Source organism: Megalobrama amblycephala, linkage group LG11 (assembly GCF_018812025.1).
Source record: "Megalobrama amblycephala isolate DHTTF-2021 linkage group LG11, ASM1881202v1, whole genome shotgun sequence".
Classification (NCBI taxonomy): Eukaryota; Metazoa; Chordata; class Actinopteri; order Cypriniformes; family Xenocyprididae; genus Megalobrama; species Megalobrama amblycephala.
The window spans coordinates 4,554,582-4,577,719 of NC_063054.1; the positions used below are offsets into that span (position 1 = coordinate 4,554,582).

General features: G+C 36.9%; 4 protein-coding genes across 4 annotated transcripts in view; 2 read left to right on the forward strand and 2 right to left on the reverse strand.

The window, feature by feature from the left end:
• The window catches only part of LOC125278727 (connector enhancer of kinase suppressor of ras 3-like), a 74,813-nt gene extending 70,492 nt beyond the window's left edge, over positions 1 to 4,321 (reverse strand). The window contains exon 1 of the mRNA XM_048208074.1: positions 4,102 to 4,321. The gene's annotated coding sequence lies outside the window, so the exon portion shown is untranslated. The remainder of the gene's footprint in view (positions 1 to 4,101) is intronic.
• A 795-nt stretch (positions 4,322 to 5,116) lies between these two features.
• On the reverse strand, positions 5,117 to 7,946 carry si:ch73-111k22.3 (pleckstrin homology-like domain-containing protein). Its single transcript, XM_048208408.1, has 2 exons — positions 7,734 to 7,946; positions 5,117 to 5,980 (listed from the first exon to the last, which is right to left on the reverse strand). The coding sequence occupies exons 1-2, from the start codon at positions 7,902 to 7,904 to the stop codon at positions 5,765 to 5,767; spliced, it is 387 nt and encodes a 128-aa protein (XP_048064365.1). The 5' UTR covers positions 7,905 to 7,946; the 3' UTR covers positions 5,117 to 5,764.
• A 349-nt stretch (positions 7,947 to 8,295) lies between these two features.
• lg11h1orf198 (linkage group 11 C1orf198 homolog) lies at positions 8,296 to 15,464 on the forward strand. The gene is made up of 4 exons (XM_048208406.1): positions 8,296 to 8,635; positions 10,481 to 10,531; positions 10,619 to 11,188; positions 14,020 to 15,464. The coding sequence occupies exons 1-4, from the start codon at positions 8,321 to 8,323 to the stop codon at positions 14,074 to 14,076; spliced, it is 993 nt and encodes a 330-aa protein (XP_048064363.1). The 5' UTR covers positions 8,296 to 8,320; the 3' UTR covers positions 14,077 to 15,464.
• A 984-nt stretch (positions 15,465 to 16,448) lies between these two features.
• Positions 16,449 to 22,213, forward strand: clec11a (C-type lectin domain containing 11A). Its single transcript, XM_048208407.1, has 4 exons — positions 16,449 to 16,879; positions 17,849 to 17,960; positions 18,402 to 18,593; positions 20,476 to 22,213. Exons 1-4 carry the CDS (start codon positions 16,769 to 16,771, stop codon positions 20,871 to 20,873), a joined length of 813 nt encoding a protein of 270 aa, XP_048064364.1. The 5' UTR covers positions 16,449 to 16,768; the 3' UTR covers positions 20,874 to 22,213.
• Positions 22,214 to 23,138: the final 925 nt, after the last annotated feature.

The window sequence follows — 23,138 nt, forward strand, 5'->3', positions numbered from 1 at the left end:
GCCAATACATTGTATTGTCATGCCAATAAAGCACACTTTAAATTGAATTGACAGACAGATAGATAGCGGCAGACAGACAGTGAGATAGAGACAGACAGATAGACAGACAGACCGATACATAGACAGACAGACCAATAGATAGATAGAGACAGTCAAACAGACAGAGTGACCAATAGACAGGATAAATATAGACAGTCAGAAAGACAGTGACAGACAGATAGATAGATAGATAGATAGATAGATAGATAGATAGATAGATAGATAGATAGATAGATAGATAGATAGATAGATAGATAGATAGACAGACCAATATATAGATAGAAAGACAGTCAGATAGACAGACCAATAGATAGAGACAGACAGACAGACAGACTTGGGATTTGTCTGCCAGGACAACTGTCACCTATCTCCTCTTTATTGGTGTGGGGGCGGAGCTAAAGTATGTTTGCATCTGTGTGTGTATGAGTCAGAGTCAATGTTGCTAACAAAGACGAAACTGCCATCTCCGCCTGATACACAAACAGTCCAACCGCAGTCACGCAACTCACTCATGTGTGACAATAATTCGTGGACAAGTCCAAAAAAAACCCCACAACACAACGATGATACTGTGATGATGTCAGAAAGGTGTGGCCAGGATGTACAGATGAGATTTAATCACTAAAAGGAAAAACATGTCCTTTGTATTGAGTGAAGTATGTCGGTCTGGTGAAAAATGCAGGCGTGTTACTGCACGATTCTTGCCGATAGCAGATAATTTCATCAACAGCTTCAGGCAATGTGGCATATTTTCAGTCAAATGTTTTTCTCCACCTGATTCATTTGAATTGCACTGAATATACTTGATGGGTTAAACATATGCAAAATGTGTTACAGTATGTGAAAGCAGCGCTTCTTGTACTGAGGGGACTCGCAAACATATTTGTATTGCTAAGTCCAAATGTCATTGAAACTGCGGTCACGTTTTGCTAATTATCCACTAACTTTCTGCAGATTGCTTCGAAAGCAAACAATTTTTATAGCTTATAAATACACAGTGCAGTAATCAGAGATCTGCCAACCTGGCGACAAGGTGCTGGTGTGTGAACGGTTGGTGTAGCGTGACCGCATAAGGACATGTAAACAGACAGTAACGGTTAATGCTGGTAGTTTTTATCAGTTCCTCCAGGATTCAAATGTAAACACAAGGCCATGCTTGAGTCCTGGATCTGTGACGTTTGCTGAGTCGCTGGGAAACCCCAAATAAATGAACTGGTCTAGGATCAGCTACCTAACTATTGTGTTTATATATATATATGTACACACACACACGTTTATATATTTCAAATAAATGCTGTTCTTTTCCACTTTCTATTCATCAACAAATCCTGAAAAAATGTAGCACAGTTTCCACATAAATATAAATATTAAGCAGAAAAACTGTGAATAAGAAATGTTGTTTGAGCAGCAAGTCAGCATATTAGAATGATTTCTGAAGGATCATGTGACACTGAAGACTGGAGTAATGAGAATTTTAATAATAATGAGTAATTTTAATAATATTTCACAACATTACTAGTTTTAATGTATTATTGATCAAATATGTGGCCATGGTGAGAATAAACATCATTAAACCATTTTACCAACCTTAAACTTTTGAACGTAATTATAATTATATATTAATCATTGATAATTAATATTGTTTATTGCAAATTATTTGCAATTGCTGCTTATTAGAATTTGCTAAGAAAAGCCCCCAAATGAAGACTAAATTGCATTATTGTGGCAGTTGAATAAAGAACTAAATATGTAAAAAGTGGCTTCAAAAGTAATATTTTGTTTGTTTTATTTTCTTATCATTGAACATAAGCACTGGCCAACAGTAGACAAAAGTCCATTTGCAATTGAGTGAGTCAGTCAGTCTCATAAGACGATTTTTCCTAAGCCTCATTAACATAGTTGCCGATTGTTATCCATGTTGTTGTGTAATTTCTAGGGTTCACTTAAACTAAAATGACTAATAAAATAAGAAGGCAGAGGTAAAAGTGTATAGATTTCAATTCGTTTTCTATGGAAATAAACTTTTATCTATTAAATGAACCTTAATTTTGCAAAATGTTTACTCGAAATTCACTTAAAAATATGAAGTGTTTGTTGTTGTCCATTAACAACGATATAAAGTAACCTTTCGGTCAAGGCAATTAGTTACAAAAGAGTGCAACAGTCAATTTTTAAGAAGTAAAAACTCCATTCATTTTCTCCATAAGGAAATTGATTTTTAACAATTACTTATAAACCTTTAAAGATATTAAATATGTTTCCTTGCTGAAGCCTGAATTCAATTCAGTTTTCGTGTGCATTTTTAGACGTATCCTCACTCATCCAGCAACAGCAACGTAGCAGATCTAGTCCGCCAAGACCAATATGTACAATCCATGCTTATTAATAAATGCTGAAATTAAAAATTACATTTATTCTAAGAGTTGTCATGATTGAAATATAAATATATAGACTTATATGTCTGTTTTCATCCAGTAAGTTTAATGATGGCAGCTGATCCCTAGATCAGTACACTTCCTTTAAGACATAGGGTGCTTAGAGACCCGAGTATATCACATCTGTTGACTTCTGCTTTGTCTGAGGCAGCTTTTATTGTCTCAAACTGGCGTCAGGAGAGCTACGCCAGTCCTTTATTAGCACCAAAGGCCAACTTTTACCCAGAGTCTGAACAGCAGGTTTAGGACCTTTAAGGTGGCTCAGTTTATAATTAGATGCATCTGCTGAAAAGTTCTCTCTATTTAGAATGGTGAATGGCTTGGACCAAAACCATCTCCGAAGTCTTTCACATCACATGGCCAGACATTTGGTTAGCAGAGAATTATAGGTATTTCATATTGTGGTGGACCGTTGACGCTTTACTCAAGGTTTCTGCTAAGTGAAAGTTTCTTATGGTTTTTACGTTGTTTCAGGCAGTTGGAGCAAGATGGAGAGCATGTATGGAAATGGAAACAAAATAACTGCAAGACTAGAATTAAACGAAGAATGTAATATCTGTCCAGAGAAGTATTTGGTCTAACAGAGACACATGACATTCATATCATCTGATGCATTAAGTTCATTAGCCTTTCCATCACTATTTCTATACAGTATGAACTTCATATCCGCTATGACATTAACGACAACTAACAATGAAATAGATGGAAATGGAAAGCAGTCCGAATGGGAAAATAATACCCAAACAGTTCTTAATAAAATTACCCATAATGACGTCTAACATCTTTTACTATTGGAATAAGTGCTAAGCAAGAACAGCATTCACATTCAAACGACCAACCACAACATATCCATCCTACACAAAGTAATTTGCTTATGCAAATAAACTAAAGGGAATGAAAATTTCCATTGCTGCAATTTATCACTTTTTTTGATAAATTGAGAAGTGGTCTTATTATTAGAAAGTTAGGCCTGCTGGTATGTTTATTCACCAAAACTAACAACAGTTAGTTTAAAAATACCAACTGATATTGTAATATTAGCAGTGGATAATGTAAGGGATTGTGTTATGATAATATAATGCTTATAGGACTCAAAACAATTATTATTAATAGACACTGTTACTTCAAATTATTGTATCACAAAACTGTAAACAACACTTTAGAGTAATAAATAGGCTATGCAGTAAATGAAACAATAAATATGCATGGTCATCAATATGATCTCTCCATGTTATATATTTGTTTTCGGATATGAATGGTTTAGCAGGAGTTTAGTAGACTTTTCAAGTTTCAAGTCAGAGTTTCGATCATGCTTTGGGAGGAATAAATAAACATTTGAGTTTCTGTGTGTGGTTAGAGATGTAGATGTTGCCTTTACAAACATTTACCATGGTAACAATCATAGTATCTGACAGAAGTTACTATAGTTTTGTTTTTTTTTTTTAATTTAATATCAATATCAATATATATATATATATACATTTATTTTCTCAACTGTTAAGACAACTCATTGTATTGTTGTAAACTAGAGTTACAGGTGTATGAGTGCACAAAGCTAATTAATTAAAGGAACTGTGTATTATATTAAAGGGGTTTAAATTCGAGAACCAAGTCATTCAGTTCCTACCTCTGATCCAGTCCACAACCTGAGTCGGTGTCCACTTTGTTATCGGCTCCATTCTTCTATTCAGATATTCAGAAAGTTTCAGCCAAGCTCTCAAACTCACTAAAGTGAAATAATGTTTCCCACGCTACACTTGAGCGCCCTTTCTCATGTCTAAAAACTGAACACTGATGATCAGATCAGAGGAACAGCTCTGAAGCTCTACCCACAGACCGAAACCAAACACTCGAGCTCACGCGCACGCTCGCTCGCTCACAAGAGAGAGAGAGAGAGAGAGAGAGAGAGAGAGAGCGGGCGGATCGTGTTACACACACAGGTCAAATTTATATCTCTGCTAAATCGTCTGGGGCAGTGAGGGTCAAACACATGACTCGACATTTCATGTGAGAAACTTTATTCCCAAACATCTGAGGTCAATTTAGAAGCCTGTTTTTTTCTCAAAATACGATATTTAAGTGGCATATAGGCACTTAGGCTTGGTAAGATGTTTTGTTTTTGAAATAAGTCTCTTGTGCTCAAGGCTGAATTTATTTGATCGAAAGTACATTGAAAACAGTAGGCTAATGTGAAAAAAATACATTGAAAACAGTAGGCTAATGTGAAAAAAAAAAAAATACAGTGAAAAGTCATATGAAAAAAAATAGTGAAAACCATAATGTCAAATATTATTCCAAAAAAGTGTTCTATTTTAATATAGCCTATTAAAATGTTTTTTTTTATTCCTGTAATCGAAGCTGAATTGTCAGCATCATTATTCCAGTCTTCTGTGTCATATGAACCTTCAGAAATAATTACCATATGAAGATTTAAAACATTATTATTGTTATTTATTATTATTATCAACATCAATGTTAAAAACAGTTTTGCATATATAAAATGCTTACAATAAATTCTAAAAACACATACATAAATAAAATATAAATTAAAAAGTTATCTGTTAAAAAATCTTTAATCTTTTAAAATTTATTTTTATTTATTTAAAATATAATTTTATATTAATATATATATATATATATATATATATATATATTATCAGATGTCTCAACAGCACTTGTGAATGTCATACATTTTCTAATACGCACCGCCCTCTACTGGCCAGTATTTAAAAGTACAAATGGAAAACCTGCCTCTGATCAATCGCCTCATTTTTGTTTCATAGCAACAATGTCAAAAATTATTTTACAATACATTTATTACGGAAGACCTATTCAAATTTCTGCTACAGTACAGATCTGATGTAAGTTCTCATTCTGCCTACATTATTATGCAACTGCATGCAATAAAAGCATGTTTTTATACTTTTAGTTTTAGTTATTTTAGTAGCTTGCTACTTTAACTTTAAACTAAAATGAGAAATGTTGAAATAAAATATGTTTACATTTCTTTTATATTTTATTTCAGTTCATGTTTATTTTATTTCAAGTATTAAAAATGTTTTTTAGCTGTATTCAGCTGTATTTATTTATGGTAATCGCTGAAAACTAGCAATGTGCTTTATTAAAACACATGGGGTAAAATATAAAGCATATTCAATTTGGCTTACGATCATTTTCAAAAACAAAATGAAGAAACAATCTACAGAAGAAAAAAAATCTCATAAAAATATCTTATCATATAAAACATGTTTCACTTGTTTAAAAATAAAGTGTGTGTCCTTCACATCGGTCTATTGCACAACACATGCATTGGAGCAGTGCTGTTCTGAACTCAGCTGTGCCTCACATATGGCAGTCATACACGCCCACTGCTCTTCTGCACTGCTGGCCCGCAGCATGAAGGTCCGTTTGCTGTCCTTTGGCGTGATTGTCCAGCCAAATGTCCCATCATCACCCTCCAGCATCTCCACCTTTGCTCCAACCAGATTAATGGCCTTTTCTGCTGACTAGGCAAAGATTACACAGGAGCAGTTAAAAATGTTAACGTGTACTGTTGGTTGATGATGAAAAGTAAAGCATTTTTTCTGTCTGCCAGTGATAACGTTATAACAATAATGGCACAGATAAACGATATAATTTCAATCACTTTCACAACTATTTTTTTCCCAGCCATTCAGAATCCATCCTGCTTTAATCCATCCTTTAGCAAGTGCATAACAGCAGACATAACGTCAGCCCGCGCTTAGAATAAAAAGAACGATATCATCCGCTGGTGTGGACGCTATAGTTAATTATCGTTATATAGTTACCGTCCCTTTTTTTTCTACTGAAAATTCTTGGAAAGATATTTTTTGCAGTTTCGTCAGCAGAACAATCCAAAAACACATTAAAGCTGCTTTCTGTAACTTTTTTTGTGTTCAAAATTTACAAAAATTATATAATGAGAATGTACAACATGAATCCATTTTCCAAACCGTGTTTTTGTCTTACCCTTAATCATTATGGTACACTTATAATAAGTGTTTATATTCGGACTATTTCAGACCGGACTGGTAGGACCAGCCGCAGAGTATCACAGTAACTGCGTGACTCGCCATAGACATTCACTGAGAAAAGTAGCTCCGGCTACAATGTTCTTCCGCAAGACGCGTGCAGTTCTGTTTATTAACCGCTAGAGGGCCAAAAATCGCGGACTGCAGCTTTAAATAACAGTAACCCACGGTAAAAGATGGTGCTGCTGTGAATAATGTCTATAATAGGGCACCTTAAGGCCAGAACACACCAAAAATTTCGCATTTCGCTGCATTCCAAAGTTCAAGTTTGGTGAACTCTGACCTGCGGATTTGCATCATGTGAAGAGGTGCGACCAGTAGAAGATCAATTCGTCACGGCGTGACCTCTTGGCTGAATTAAAAGAATGATATTTTTGCAGTAAAGTCGAGTAGGTTCTATATTTTTACATTTTGATTGTATTACTCTAAGTTATGTGTTACGTGACGTAATATCACGACCGTTACAGCATCCGAAGAAATTTCGCACATTTAAAGTCTAGTGTGACCGCGGCTTCAAAGAAAAAGGACTTCATTCGCGTCAAAGGAAAGCATATTTACATTGTATGATCCTATTCTCTATATAGTAAACTATGTGTCATTCACCATGTAGAAACTAGTAAATGTGTAAGCAAATGACTGATTTCAGCCGAGGCTTCAGCGTCTGTTGATAGTGTAGGAGGGGCGGGACTTCAGATTCTAGAGGGCATTTGATTGGACCGAAGATTTGATGAGAAACTTACTGAAGTGCCATAGATATATAGTATATATATCTATGCTGAAGTGCGTGGTGATGAAAATCTGTGATCCATTTTAGCACAAGTGAGAGACTGTAAGATTTGAATACTTATCTCTCCTAAATGTAAATTGTGTCATTGTTTTGGAACACACCAGTGTATTCATAACCTTAAGGCTAACATATTATACTAAAAACTAAAAAACTTAAATTTTGATTTCAGGGAGACTTTAATGAGCAGGCGTTGCTATGGTAACATGACAACAACATGGCAAGCAGAAACTCAATCCGTGGCATTTACTCAATTATTTAACGTGATAAAAAAAAAAAAGCATCTGAACTAGACTGCATTCACACCGCTCTCGCAGGTGTGCTGAAGTTAATGCTGATAAGCTGATCACTGTTGTTTCTTAAGAGCCCGAAAGAACTGCGAGTACGAGGCTTAATGAGCAAACCGGCATCATTCACTCTTACCTTTTCATTAAAACCATAGATAAGCTGCCCATCTCTGATATGACACCACACCAATTTCCATCGCATGGTGTAGTGCGTTTTCTTAAATAACCATCCTTCTTTCCACTCGTCTTTTTCTTCTGGGTGGTTTTCATCAGTTGTGCCGTTAGAGGTCGCCGATTCTAAAGCCATTACTCTGAGACGCTCTTATTCACGCGCATGCGCAAGACAGAATAAAGGTCTTTTATTTTAGTTAGAAAGAAGAATCTAATAATAATATAAATAATTAAACGTATAAATAATGCAAACAAATAGGCTGATTTAATAAAATGGTAAAACAATACAATATTAAGCTAAATGCCGTTTTTAAATTTAATAAAATATATACGTAATAGTTCGACAATTACATTTTGTTTGTTTACAGGGTTCTCACAGTCGTGCGAAATCTGGATTTTGATTTCATGCTAATGTCTCCTCTCCCTGCAAAATGCAATGCAATGTAACATTTTAAAGATAAATTTTTTTATCTAACAAAAGAGTTATTTTGGGATCAAATAAAATAAAAGTCTTTTGTGTACGTCAGCGTCTGTTGTCCAGCTGTTGAGAAAATGGCGGCCGCAGCGATGGCAGGGGCTGTGGCGGATCCTCCGCACGTTACGGAGGCCAAAAAGCTGGAGTATTTCTCCTCCATCAACTCCATGGCCCGTAAGATTATGCAGGAGAGGGAGAAGATAAAGGAGAGGTACGGTCCGGCTTGGGATCAGATGAGCCCGGTCGAACAGGACACGGCGATAGACAACGGGATGATGGATCCGCGGATCCGGGCTCGGTATGCCATGCACCGGGTGGACCGAGATGAGGTGATCTGCTACCCGAAACTACTCATCCAGACCGGACAGAAGACCGTACACTTCGGAGAAGAGGTGCTTGTGTTTTGTATTGACGTGCTAAGTTAGAGTGGTTGTTGCTGATTTAGTGTCGACTTGTTCTTTGGATTTGCTCTAGTAAAGTAAGGCTTGTCAATCCCTAATAATTATTACGTTATGATATGAAAAATTAAAAACAAACCTTCAAAACTGTCCGCTATTAATTCATGTTTTTCTTTTTACTTTTCTTTTATTATTCATGACAATAATTGATATTCTTTGTCAAAATACGCCTGTTCACAAGACTCTATAGGTCTAAATTAAATTGTTTTACCAAACAAATAGCCTATATTATTGATTATTATTAATTATTAGAATTTTTAGTAACTAATAATAATATAAGCGTCAACTTAAATAAAAGTCACATTTAATGTAAATTGTGTACGAAACTTAAATCTACATATAAAGTTTACTATACAAAACTCTCAGGAATAAGTTAAACTGTTTACTAAAGAAATCTGTCAACTCTCTATTAATATTTTTAAAATCTCTCAAATTTCAGTGAATTAATCGATTTACTTAGCAGATGTTTCAAATGTCTGCACACTAAACTGTTTACTTTGCAGATATGTGTCAAATATCTATCCAAATTATTTTTCAACGCAGGTGTTTTCTGTAAATGTGCGAGACTTCCGATTTATTTGAATTTGAATATCAAAGAGCAATAAACTGTAAAACTGCGCTACAAACTTTTATAATTAACACAATACATTACATTAAAATAATTTGGTAAGAAATACAATTTTGCAGTAACGAGCTGTTTTGTACAGCTAAAAATAACTGGAAGTGAAGGACACCGGAAGCCAGACACATTCATTTTTACAAATGACCGCGCCGCTCTTACCTGAAAAATAAGGTGGAGACATTAAACTGTTTACGAAACAAATCTCTGCCCCAATATCTATAATTAAAATATTTCTTAATAAGTTTAAACCCAGATATCTACAAATGTCTTTTACGATTTATTTATTTATTTATTTTATATATATCTAGCAGAAATGACATATTAAAGGGTTAGTTCACCCAAAAATGAAAATAATGTCATTTATTACTCACCCTTCTGTTCCACACCCTTCGTTCATCTTCGGAACACAAATTAAGGTATTTTTGTTGAAATCTGATGGCTCAGTGAGGCCTGCATAGCCAGCAATGACATTTCCTCTCTCAAGATCCATAAATGTGCTAAAAACATATTTAAATCAGTTCATGTGAGTACAGTGGTTCAATATTAATATTATAAAGTGACGAGAATATTTTTGGTGCGCCAAAAAAACAAAATAATGACTTATATAATGATGGCCGATTTCAAAACACTGCCTCAGGAAGCTTCAGAGCGTTATGAATCAGCGTGTCGAATCATGATTCGGATCGCCTGTCAAACTGCTGAAATCACATGACTTTGGTGTTCCGAATCACTGATTCGACATGCTGATTCATAACCCTCCGAAGCTTCCTGAAGCAGTGTTTTGAAATCAGCCATCACTATATAAGTCATTATTTTTTTTATTTTTTTTGGTGCACAAAAAATATTCTTGTCCCTTTTTATAATATTAATATTGAACCACTGTACTCACATGAACTGATTTAAATATGTTTTTAGTACATTAATGGATCATGAGAGAGGAAATGTCATTGCTGGCTGTGCAGGCCTCACTGAGCCATTGGATTTCAACAAAAATATCTTAATTTGCATTCCGAAGATTAACGAAGGACTTTTGGGTGTGGAACGGCATGAGGGTGAGTAATAAATGACATTATTTTCATTTTTGGGTGAACTAACCCTTTAAACAAGTGATGTCACATCTTACAGCATGTTAACATCTCTGTCTCCTCTGTTTCAAGGACTTAACTTGGCAAGATGAGCACTCGGCTCCCTTCTCTTGGGAGACCAAGGTAAGTAGGCCACCTCTGCTAAAAATACATATTCAATTTGCTAGCAAAGTGCAAACAAATGTGATTCAGCCCATCCTTTCCTAACAGAGTCAGATGGAATTCAGTGTGATCTCTGGTGCAACAGAACCGGCTGTTCCCTCTTCTGTGAACGAATCCAAACCCAAGGTCTCTCAGGGTACCAAGCTGCCCAGCAATGACGAGTCCTCCTTCTGGAAGATCAGTGCTGAACGCTCTAGGCTAGAGGGCGAGAAGGCTGAATTTCATTCTCTGACTCCCAGCCAGATCAAGTCTCTGGAGAAAGGCGAGAAGCCTTTGCCCTCGTACCTGAGGCCGGAGTCTGGGCCGAGGGAGTCGGAGGAAGTGCCCGCCCCACGGCCGGTTAAACAGAGAGCCCCCAAACCTCATGCTCCTCCTCCACCCATTCCCATCAGCGTGACCCCTGTGGCTATTAGTGTGACCCCAACACCGCCTGCTCCCGTGTCCTTATCAGAGGAAGGGTGGGAGAGGGCCCAGAGCACCCTTCCCTCTGTCAGCAGCACTATGGATGATGTGTTCAGTCCTGGTCTGGTCACCAGGTCTTCCTCTCAGTCCAACAGCACAGTCAAAGATGCCGACAGGGCAGATGCCTCGCCCACCTCCAGTCCTACATTCTCACAGGTTAGACCTTTGTTTCATATAGTTACAGCGCTCCAGTCTGAGACTAAATGGTCACATTTAATTTTTTAAAGTTGTATGAATTTATTTGATTATTGTTACTGATTACTGTTAATAAATTTGTATTAAATCGTAAAACAAAGAATCCAGGAAATTAAAACGTACAACACGGAAATATTAGAAAAAACTAAAACACATTTCATAGGGCCCTATTATAGTTTTACATTTTTAATAAAATTATTAAATTGTTAAAATTGTAATTAAAATTTAATTCAACCTTTAAAAGTGGAATCCACAAAATTTGAAATGGAAAACATGGAATTTGTGAAAAAATTAAATGAAGTATGAATGTTAAATGTTAAATGAATATTTTTTTTCCCTTTTTTTTTTTTTTTTTTGGTTTTGGATCATTGGACCCTACCTTTTTAACTCTCTCTCTCTCTCTCTCTCTCTCTCTCTCTCTATATATATATATATATATATATATATATATATATATATATATATATATATATATATATATATATATATATATATATTAGTTGCCAGCCACCACCAGCGTTTTTGATCATTTTCACTAAACTGTCATGGCTCCCAGAATATGTTGTTGTATGAATATCTGAACATGCAATATATCAAAAGAAAGAACAGAGCCTGCTGTTCTTTAAAAAAAAAAAAAAAAAAACATTTTATTGTAGATTCATGCATTCTTTTATATTAAAGGTCCCGTTCTTCATGATCCCATGTTTCAAACTTTAGTTAGTGTGTAATGTTGTTGTTAGAGTATAAATAAAATCTGTAAAATTTTAAAGCTCAAAGTTCAATGCCAAGCGAGATATTTTATTTAACAGAAGTCGCCTACATCGAACGGCCAGTTTGGACTACATCCCTCTACTTCTTTGTTTAATGACGTCACCAAAACAGTTTTTTGACTAACCTCCACCCACAGGAATACACAAGAGTTGCGTTTGTAGAGTGTGTTTGTCGCCATGTCGTCGAAACGCTGTTATTTTCGTCCCGCAGTCCAATCACCGGGTCTGATTCCGGCTCAGATTGATAGGGTAAAATTAAAGACATGTTTACAATAACACTGAGCGCGTACATCTCCACGTTATGGTAAGAGGCGTGACTTTTCCGGGCAAGGTTTGCTAAGCTGCTGTCGAATCACAACACAGGAACCGCTGGCACAATCAGAACTCGTTACGTATTTCTGAAGGAGGGACTTCATAGAACAAGGAAGTCATCAGCCCGTTTTTATGACAGTGGAAACAGCGGTATACAGATGCATAGTAAATTATGTGAAAAATACTGTTTTTTTTTACACGCGAAACATGAACACATGTTATATTGCACACTATAAACACAATCAAAGCTTCAAAAAACCACGAAAAATGGGACCTTTAACACTTGAATGTGTTTTTTTTTTTTTTTATATATATATATATATATATATATATATATATATATATATATATATATATATATATATATAAAAAAAGCAACATTTTGAACAAACTTTTTTTTTCTTCTTCTTCAAAGACTACAACGTACATAAGCAATGCTTCTCTTGCTTGTTTCTGCTCTATTTTGCCTGTGTTTTGATCTGGAGATTCTCTACTCTTTCAGAAGATGTGTAATATCGCCCCCTACCATATAACAGTGAAAACATAGATTGCTGGAAAATTCTGTCTATGGATGGGAAAGAGTTAAATAAATGATTTTCTCAAAAAGAAAGCCTTAAGTAGTTTGGCAGAATGTTTTATAATTATTTCTTAGGAAAATGTAAAATATTGTAACAACTTATATTGCTCATAAATATTTTATAAGGCAAAGTCATGTGATCCAAAACAGGAAATTATATCATATAGAGGACCCCCGCAGACCATGACTGTAGCTGCATCCCAATTCAGAGGCTGCGAACATTGACTTCAAAGGCCACACCTTCAAAGTCCGCGAAGGTCAAAACGAGCGTTGTTAAAATAAGTAAACATTTGAACCGCTTTAAAGTGTTTTTTTTTTTTGTACATTTGTGTCGTCAGATATTCAAGTAAGTTGAAACCTAATACTTATATTTAAAAATCTTCACTGCGTGCAATGAATCTCGGGCTAGGTTAGGCTGCGAAGGATCCACTCGTTGTATCCTTTGCGGCCCAAAGAAAGGAGGCATTTGAAGGACCCTTTGAATTGGGACAACCTTTGTCTTCAAACATGCATTCAAAGGATGCAGCTTCTGAATTGGGACACAGCTTGTGTCAAGATTAATAAGTCCCTTAGAATAACCTTTTTATGACCAGGTTAGTTAGGTAAGGTTGTAATAGAAACACCTTGAAAACCCGTAAAGTATATTTTAAAACTGTGTATTTATGGTTTGAGGGAAATGTTTTTATGATCGTTATACCACATGACATTTTTTTTTTTTTGAGTAATTAAAAGGATGGTTCACCCAAAAATGAAAATTCTGTCATCAATTACTCCCCCACAAGTTGTTCCAAACCTGTATGAATTTCTTTGTTCTGCTGAACACAAAGGAAGATAGGTTTGGAACAACTTGAGGGCGAGTAAATGATGACAGAATTTTCATTTTTGGGTGAACTATTCCTTTAAATTAAAAATGGTGTAACGTTGTTCAAAACCATATGAAACCAACATGAACACAAAGAGTACATGTCTAAGAACTTGGCACATATGCTTTGAATTATATATTCAAAAAAAAAAAAGACAACAATAACATTTTGACACCCATTGACCCACACATCAATTTTCTCTTTGTTTTTCTGCCACTAACATATTAGCCATTGAAAACCAATTAATTGCTTTATTTTCTGTTTTTTCAGTTCAACACAAGTAGCAGTATCCTGAAGACTGGATTTGATTTCTTGGATAACTGGTAACACCTGAAGAACCCATTCCAGATCACAGGACCTACAAGCACCACAAACACTACAGAACACTTTCCTTTTAAATCCATATGCTTTAGTAGTTTATTTATAGTGCATCGATATCTCTGATTGTATTCAAATCATCATCTGTCTGACCTCATCTCACTAGTTAGAAGTTACTGAATGCATGAGCTATGATACATTGGGAAGGCTTTCAAACAGCATATGTCTGTCCTTGTTTCTTATGTCAGGTTTCACACTTGGTATATTTGTTTGAGTCAGAACCCATTGTCCCTACTTCCCTGTTGGTTTGCTTTCCTATTATGTTGTTCTGAACTGTGGTACGTTTTGCACAATTTTTCACCATCAACATTAGAACCACCAAAAGCTGTTAATCATTGCAGCCAGGTGACAAAGCTTTGAAATCTTAAAGTTGCAGAATAATGTTTTGCTTTTGTTTGCTGTTACTACCAACCTGAGTACCAGTCCACGTCTGGATTGGATGTTCACATCAACCAAGAACTGTGGTTCACATTACACTGAATCCTAAACACCCCTTTTTAGACTCGAATTTAATTCCTTTGTGTGCAGTTTCAGAAGTTCAGAAGATGCATTAATCAAACAAATTTAGATCCACACTAAAACCACTAGTGTGAATGCCACGTCACTGTCACTGCCATATTTTTTTATCTATATATTTATCTAGACCTCGATACTAGTGTTAAGATGCTTCACTGTACATTTATTGATAAGGACCTAAACGAGACACCGTAGCGCTAGCATGGTTTTAAGATGACTTGCGCCTTGCTTGTTTTGTAGACTTTTTATATGCGTGCTGCTTTCATTGTATGCTTTGAAGTGAATAATTTACTTTTTTCTTAATTCTCCTAAATGCTTTTTCATGTAGCCCAGTACACCAGAAATGACTTAATAACTTAAAGCAATATTTACAATCTCCAAACTTTGTTAGGCCTGAAACATACTCCACACAAGTACGCAAATGTAGAGGCAACATTTAACGTGGATTATTGTTACAAACTCCAGTACTCAAGGGGGCGATAGTGTTACCTTCTGCACCATTAAAACTGAATGTGCTAATATTCAGGTAGCTAGCTAAAAACATGTCGACAGTTGAATAACTTGCATTTGATGATTTCAAAACACTTGGTTTCCAAATGCAACAACTTGTGAAATCGAGATACAATAAGCGTTTGCGTTCACATACTTGCCTGTTGTATGATTCAGGGCTTAATTCACTAGGTTTTTAAGAATAGGAATCATTTTTGGAGCTTTGTTGCGAGAAGTTTTCTCTTGAATACGAAATGCGTGGCCTGGAGCCAGTGTTTATGCATTCACATATCTGTAAAGCAAGAAAACTACAATAAAAGAAGGACACTTAACTCATGTTGTTTGTCTCATTCTTCACTTGGCTGGTAGGGGGCAGTGCAGTGCTAATTAAAAACAACTGTGGCAAAGATGGAGCTCTACTCATAAATCCCATGACGGTTTTCTGCCATTTGTCAAATAATAAAGGAGGTCTCTGTCCGCTGTGTTATTCATTTTAATAAAATATGACCAGTGGATGTGCGGTATAATTGGTCACATATGTGGAATTTTCAAAATGCAGCTAATATGCTCTATTTAAAGAGTTTTATTCCTTGGGCAGTAATTTTTATTTTGGGGGATTGACGTTATTGCTTCACATGTTCTGAGAAAGGCCTTGTTAGTTTCCGACTCTAAAGTGGCCCTGTGGTTCAACTTTTTTTAAGGGCAGAATTTACCTCATAATAGCCATAACACAAACTGCTCTGGTTCCTGACTGGCTGCTTGTATATCAGAATCATCTTGAAGGAGTTTTGAGTTAGTTGATAGGTGGATTAGATCAGTCTAACAACAGTAAATATCTATAGTTTTAAAGAGTTCTTCTATTTGTTGATGGTAGATATCTAAGCTGTTTATCTGTTTTCGTTCCTTGTTCCGTATAATGTCTAGACACAGTCATCTGGGAGAGATTTGCTTAGTTAGACTTTGTTATGTAATGAACTGGATTCTTTTGGGCAAAACTCCATTCTCGCATCCTAATTCCTTTCCAAAGAAAGTGACGATAAGTCCAAATTCCTTCCATGTGTCTTCAACTGAACTCAGCTGGTTAATGAGATGTTTATCATTTTCCTGTCAATTGGCCACCATTGACTTCCAGAGAACAACATGTTCCCAAGGGACAAAAGCACATATACACACACACACAAAAATGTGTTTGTAAGAAAGTTGAGTCTTAGGCGAGAAAATGGATATTTATTTAAATGTTTATGTAAGAGGGAGAAAGAGCTGTGTCAGTGAAACTGCCATGTTAGCACAAAGAATAGAATTGGGAGGAAAGAAAAAATCCTGTGTTTGGATATAAAACGCTCAGGATGAAGCAGCTGAAAGAAAGAAAACAGAGAAGAAGGAAATCTTTCAGACAAGGTGAAAGGAGGAGGAAAAGTGTCCAACAGCTGCAGAGAGGGAGGAGGCTAAAACAAAACAGAGCTGTACAGAGGTGAACTACAGAGCGAGAGAAAGCTAGAGTAGGTTGAAAGCAATGTGACAAGGAGAGAAGGTTGCTGTTGAGTGAACATCAGAAGGGCTGGACATCTGGATCTGTATACCTATACAAAAGACAGAGCTGGCTGAAAAGAACAAAGGGAAGTGATTTCAAGGGGAGATGATTCCAACAGTGATTCTGGCGGCTGTAGTGGGCTTCAGCGCTCTGTCCTCCTGTGACTCTGCCGACATCACTACGAGATCGGCCACCACAACAGCTGATCTGTCTCAGGTTAAGACTTTAGATTTACTACCCATGTTTATTGATGGCAGCTTGTATATGAATACAATTAATGATTTCCATTGATACAATCTTTGTATTAAGTTTCACTTAGAAAATGTGTCTTTGTAAACCTACCATGATGCTAAAAGAATACTATTCTTTCTAGTGCCTTGGAGTATTATGTAAATACCTTGGAATTCATTACTGTATGATACCATCACTATACCATGATAATGCAACACTATGGTTTTATACTTAGGATTACTGTGTTGCTTTAGATTAGAATGATGAGGCTAATTCAATATGCAAATGTCAAGAGTATTCATTTCTGGTTGCTACAAATCATCCTTGATCAGCAATCACATTATTTCAAGTACCTGGCCATGACCTCCATTGTGATAGTGTATGTGTATTCAGTATCAGGTAAAGGCTGGAATACACTACACAACTTTTAAAATCTAAATAGATTTTAAAACACTACGCATTCCACACTTTCCGACTTTGTAAAGAGTTGCAGAGAAAAATTGGACATTGTTCACTAAACGATTGAGGATTACAGACTAACACAGGTTCAAGTTTTTCTGAACATAAACTCGCACAGGAACATGCCTTGTTGCGAGGAGACGTATGACAAATAAAAACAATATGGGTTCTAGAATCGGCTTAAAAATATCAAACATTTTTGCTATCCTCCGACTGGATGGAATCATCAACCGCTTTTCCACCATCGGTTCTTGAACAGTAAGGAAGTGTTCCAAATATATTTCCATTTGAGCTTGGTTCGGCACAGCACCGGAATTCTCAGCACAGTTGGCTAACATGCTGGTAGAATGCATGTAGTGACTCACGATCGAAACAGAATGGAACAGTTAAGCAATGAAAATGGTTTGGCCCAATGGTGGAAAAGCGGCTAAAGTTGTGTATATAATATTCTTTAAGTCTGGTTTTGATGGAGGTTCATGTCGTTTAATTCTACAGGTGAGAGAGTTCAATGAGGAGACAGTTAGAGGGCGAGGGGATACTCCTGACATCATAGAACCTGAACCCACCACTGCCGTCTCCGAAATGGAGAGCACTTACAACTACATATGTGCGTTACCCAGTCACTCATTTCACTTACACACTTGCGTCTGAAGTGCCAGAAAAGCAAGCCAAAACTGATGTAATGGAATGTATAATCTACTTGCAATAACATCCTTTGTCTTGACTTGCACAGATGAAGGTGTTTTACATGAAGGCTTGTTAGTGTATTTAATAGTCTGGGCATGCGAATTACATAATGAAACTTGAGCATGCTATTTATTTGTAGTCATTTGATGAACTCGGTAAGATTCTATCTTTTTAAAAACAAAAACCTTGCTATTGAAGGCTCTCCTAGAATCCAGACATTCTGTATCATCAGTTACCTTGTCAACCCCTTCCTCCTCCAAAACACAGTTTCTTAATATTTCTATTCATTCTCTGGTATGCTGCTGCATAGCTGGCTGATGAAAGACTTGATTCACATTTGTCTATTTATAAATTTCTGCAGTGTCTAGACTGGCAGCAATGGATCAGGCCATCCACAGGCTTAATGTGGGACATTACACATTGGACATTAAAGTGACACAACTGCTGGAAAGAGTGTCACGCCTTGACAATAGACTAGGTGACACTGAGGATGCCATTCAACAGGTCTCGTCCTACTGCAAGGACAATCGCAAAGAGATTGGACGACTAGAGGGTAAGTGGGTTCAATTATTAATTCTGACATTTATCCTTTCATATATTCCTAACCCTCTTTGAAGGCAGGAACACACCAAGCCTACACCAACGAACTAGTGGCGACGAAAGCAGACTGCAGGGTTGGCTCACGTTGGCAGCGTCTGGGTCCAAAGTTGCCCTAATGCTCGACAGCCGACGGCCAAGTAGCACGTCAGTTCTGCGCCTGCGTAAGATGAAATGCCTTTCCGTATCAGCAGGTGGTAGTAGCTGAACAGCCAATCAGAATGATCAGATGGCCCGACGGACAGACGAGCTCCGACACCGATTCAACACGTCGAAATCAGCCGAAAAAAAGCCGACGAGGACCAACTTCAGCCGACAGTGCGGAACACTTAGAAAACTTAGTCGGCCGACGAACAAAAACTGCCCAACGGCCGACCGTCGGCTTGGTGTGTTCCTGCCTTAACAAAACCACTTCCAATCTGAAAGAAGACTTTTCTATCTCTCACCCTGATCCATAACCTCTAACCACCTCACCTTACCAAGAGGTGCCCAATTCTGCTCCAGGAGGACCACTTTCTTGCACAGCCACACTCCAACACAGTTGCCTGGAAATGTTAGGGATCCTGAAGATGTTGATTACCTGGTTCAGGTGTTTAATTTGGGGCTAGAGCTAAACTCTGCTGGAAGGTGGCCCTCTTGGAGGGTTTAAGTCCCATTTTTATGCCTTTCCCTCACTAACTTCCCTCCATCTCATTCTCTCGTATGTTATGTTATTTCTTATGTTGCATTAGTGCCCACTACTGGTGGAACCCTTGCAATGTGTTTTAATGGAATGCACTGAGCACTTGATCACTTGAAATCCGCAATGGATCTGATTTATTATTTACAGTTTTTTCCTTATGAATTTGTTTTAGACACAGTTCTATTGGCACATATGTATGCTTAGGCTGTTGGAGAAAATATTTAAAAAATTACATAAATGAAATTGACAGCAATACAATAAACTATCAATAAACAGTCAGGATAAGGTAACTATAAGTATTATGAGGTTAATAACTCCAAAGTCATACACTAGAGTTGTGTGGGGTGTGGGTAAATTAAGCGCAATCTGCTGTGACATCACAATCATGGTGCACTGTGGTCTGTGGATCTGCCTGAAGTGTACATATAGAGTAGACTTGTTCCCTCGGTCAAAATGGAGGGGTCGAGGTTCTGTCCAATTACACTTCCCTCGGCCACTTAACGAAGTTGAACGCACTTCAAAATGGTGGCGGGGAAGTGTGCTTAGGGAAGTTTGAGAGTTTATGTCTAAAAGTGGAGTTAAACGCAGCCCAGGATTGGACACCCCTGTCCTAACCCAGTCCTAACCCTGCAGCCTTACCTCTTATCCCTAACTTCAGCCCTGAACTTCCAATCTTTAAATTCTGACTCCAACTCCTAATTCAAACCTTTTACCCAAGGTACTCCCATCCAATCTTCAGACCTAAACCCAATTCCTAAATTCCAACCCTAAACACTAATCCTTATCCTATGCTTGACTGTCAAATCTTTACCCTTACCTAAACTCCAGTCCCTATTTCCACAACTTGTCCTAGACAAAACTCCTAATGCTAATCCCGAACCCAGATCTGAATGTTATAGAGGAAAACCACACAATGCCAATGCTGGTACTGATCTTTTCAATGGGGCCTAAAGTATATTAAAACAAAACTTAACCATAAAATCTGATTGGGTAAAGGTAATGTTCCAGGACCAGAAAGATTATTGGTCCAGGAATACAGTATGTACACCTCAAGCAAATCTTGATGGCATCAAAGTACTCCACATGACACTCGTAAACTGAATGTCTATCTTAAAACAATGAAAATGACTGATTAAATCAATTTATGATGTTCCAGGCTGTCAGAAAGGCCGTAAAATAGGTTACAAATGCGTTCTGGCATACCGTGTGTATGAGACTTACGCAGACGCATCCCAGAAGTGCCAGGAGCGGGGCGGACGCATGGCTATGCCACGAGATCGCAAGGAGCAGGAAGCTTTGGCTGAATATGTGAAATCAGTATTCCATGGAAACTGGCCTGTGTGGCTTGGGATTAACGACCAGCGCTCTGAAGGCCTCTACCTATTTGAGGACACAACCCGTGTCACTTACTTTCAATGGAGGAAGCACTTCCTTTCAAGTCAGCCAGATGGTGGGAAACGAGAGAACTGTGTATCCATGTCCTCAGATGATGGAGACTGGTGGGACACCTACTGTGAAAGACGCATGTATTATCTGTGCGAGTTTGATGTTTGAACTTGATAAATTCCTGTACGGTCCAGCTCTCTTCTAATTTGGACTTTTTATATATCAAGAGCAGCTATTCACTGTTACAAAAACTGGAGAATTATGCACATGTAGAATTAAGGCCAGTGAATTTAGAGATCCCATGAAATGTTTTCCTATTTAAACAGGATGTTGGAGCAGAACATATCTAGGGCTTAGCCTCCTATTCCCATTGAAGCAGAAAGCAATTCCATTGGTTGAGACTTTTTGCTTTATTCACTTCCTCACTAGATATGATAGATTATTATTTTACCCTGTATTTAGTCTTAATCATGAAAATGTTAATGCCTTTAAAATGAAATATTATTTTTAAATTAAATATAGACACATCAGCCTTTTAAACATCTACAAACACTCAAGTCTCAGTTAAGCTCAAAAAGTAAACCAATATCCTTCAAAAAATATAAATTCGGCCTCATCTCCAGCTGCAAGCATGTTGTCATCTTAAATATGTGAAACACTTGCAATTCACAACTACCTGCTAATGCACTCACATCCGCGTAAAGTAGCCTTGTTGACAAGTTTGGGTAAGAGCAAGACGCACAAGATATAGTACCTTCAATGCCCTGTAGATGATGATGATACTTCTTTTGAAGTAGAAATGAACTGCTGCAGAAAAATTGCTCATCAAAATGTACTGGAGTAAAGAGTACAGATATGCTTATTCAAAAATGTAGTCAAGTAGAGAGTAAAAGTTGTTAATATGATAGTCGGTAAAACTACAAAGTAGCCAAAATGATACTTAAGTACAGTATCTAATTACATTTACTTAAATACTTTACACCACTGAATTAAACCAATATATCCACCTGCCATTGTGTAGCATTTACTACAGGACCAAACTGCTGTGATTGAGTGGAGGAGGGGACTAATTTGCATATTCATATATCCGCTTATACTAAATGAACCAAGCTTGTAGAGTAACATTCAAGCTATTTTAAGGCATTAAGAAATTATTTTCACATGAAAAAAAAAAAAGACGAGTTTTAAAGGGGACCAATTATGCACAAATTCACTTTTATAAGGTGTTTGAACATATGTGTCCACAGTGTGTGTAAACAACCAACCTGTAATGGTAAAAATCCACCCACTCCGAAAGAGCGGTTCCAGATTTCCCCTACTCTTATGTAAGACTCCTGCCGGTGACTGGTGGTGACCTGCCCTATAAGCTTAGCTCCTCCCCTGAGCTGTACACAGTCCGTCATGTTTATCTCCTTGCCAAAGCATTTAACAGCATCATTCAAGTAAGAAATGTATTCATATTAAACTAAACTATTACTAAAGTTATTTAATAAAGAGCAGTGAGTGATTTTCTGTTTTTCTTTTGTTGTTTGGTTTATATTAACAGCATATACAGCAGTAGGTAATGTATATTATGCTCCTGTCACTTTAATACACAGATCTAATATACACATGGTATTTCTTTCCCTGCTGTTTCTGTTCACAGACATAACTGACTGTTTGAGAAATGTTGTGTGTTTTTGACATAACCTTGTGTGTATTTGATAGTTTAAGTGCAATAAGACGTGAAATCAGTTTATTATTAACAGGGGCGTGCCGTCTGACAGTCAGCTTTCTGTGTGCGTGCATATATCAGAATTTTAAACTGTTTAAACTGCTTTAAAAATGCATGCAATTAACTTTCATGATGACAAAGAACTGCAATGTCACATGAGTATAGCCGAGATAGATAATAAAAACAAAACAGATGTTTTGGTAGTTTTTGGCAGAGTATTCGAGGCACGAGCTGTACAGGCTCTGCCCTCTTCTAGAAAGCGGGGTGGGGAGCAGCAGCTCATTTGCATTTAAAGGGTTAGTTCACCCAAAAATTAAAATTAATGTCATTAATTACTCACCCTCATGTCATTCCACACCCGTAAGACCTTTGTTCATCTTCGGAACACAAATTATATATTTTTTATAAAATCCGATGGCTCAGTGAGGCCTGCATCGCCAGCAATAACACTCCCTTTTTCAATGCCCAGAAAGCTACTAAAAACATATTTAAAACAGTTTATGTGATTACAGTGGTTTAACTGTAATATTATAAAGCGACAAGAGTACTTTTTGTGGGCCAAAAATAAAATAGCGACTTTATTCAACAATATCTAGTGATGGGCGATTTCAAAACATTGCTTCATGAAGCTTGGAAGCTTTATGAATCTTTTGTCTCGAATCAGTGGTTCGGAACGTGTATCAAACTGCCAAAGTCACGTGATCTATTGAAGTTTCAAA

Bases quoted from the DNA above. Each gene is read 5' to 3' on its own strand.
- si:ch73-111k22.3 (XM_048208408.1), bottom strand. From the start codon at position 7,904: ATGGCTTTAGAATCGGCGACCTCTAACGGCACAACTGATGAAAACCAC. The intron at 5,981-7,733 runs GTAAGAGTGAAT...ATCTTTGCCTAG, and splicing joins TCTATGGTTTTAATGAAAAG to TCAGCAGAAAAGGCCATTAA.
- lg11h1orf198 (XM_048208406.1), top strand. From the start codon at position 8,321: ATGGCGGCCGCAGCGATGGCAGGGGCTGTGGCGGATCCTCCGCACGTT. The intron at 8,636-10,480 runs GTGCTTGTGTTT...CTCTGTTTCAAG, and splicing joins CCGTACACTTCGGAGAAGAG to GACTTAACTTGGCAAGATGA. The intron at 10,532-10,618 runs GTAAGTAGGCCA...CTTTCCTAACAG, and splicing joins CCTTCTCTTGGGAGACCAAG to AGTCAGATGGAATTCAGTGT.
- clec11a (XM_048208407.1), top strand. From the start codon at position 16,769: ATGATTCCAACAGTGATTCTGGCGGCTGTAGTGGGCTTCAGCGCTCTG. The intron at 16,880-17,848 runs GTTAAGACTTTA...TTAATTCTACAG, and splicing joins CAACAGCTGATCTGTCTCAG to GTGAGAGAGTTCAATGAGGA. The intron at 17,961-18,401 runs GTGCGTTACCCA...AAATTTCTGCAG, and splicing joins GAGCACTTACAACTACATAT to TGTCTAGACTGGCAGCAATG.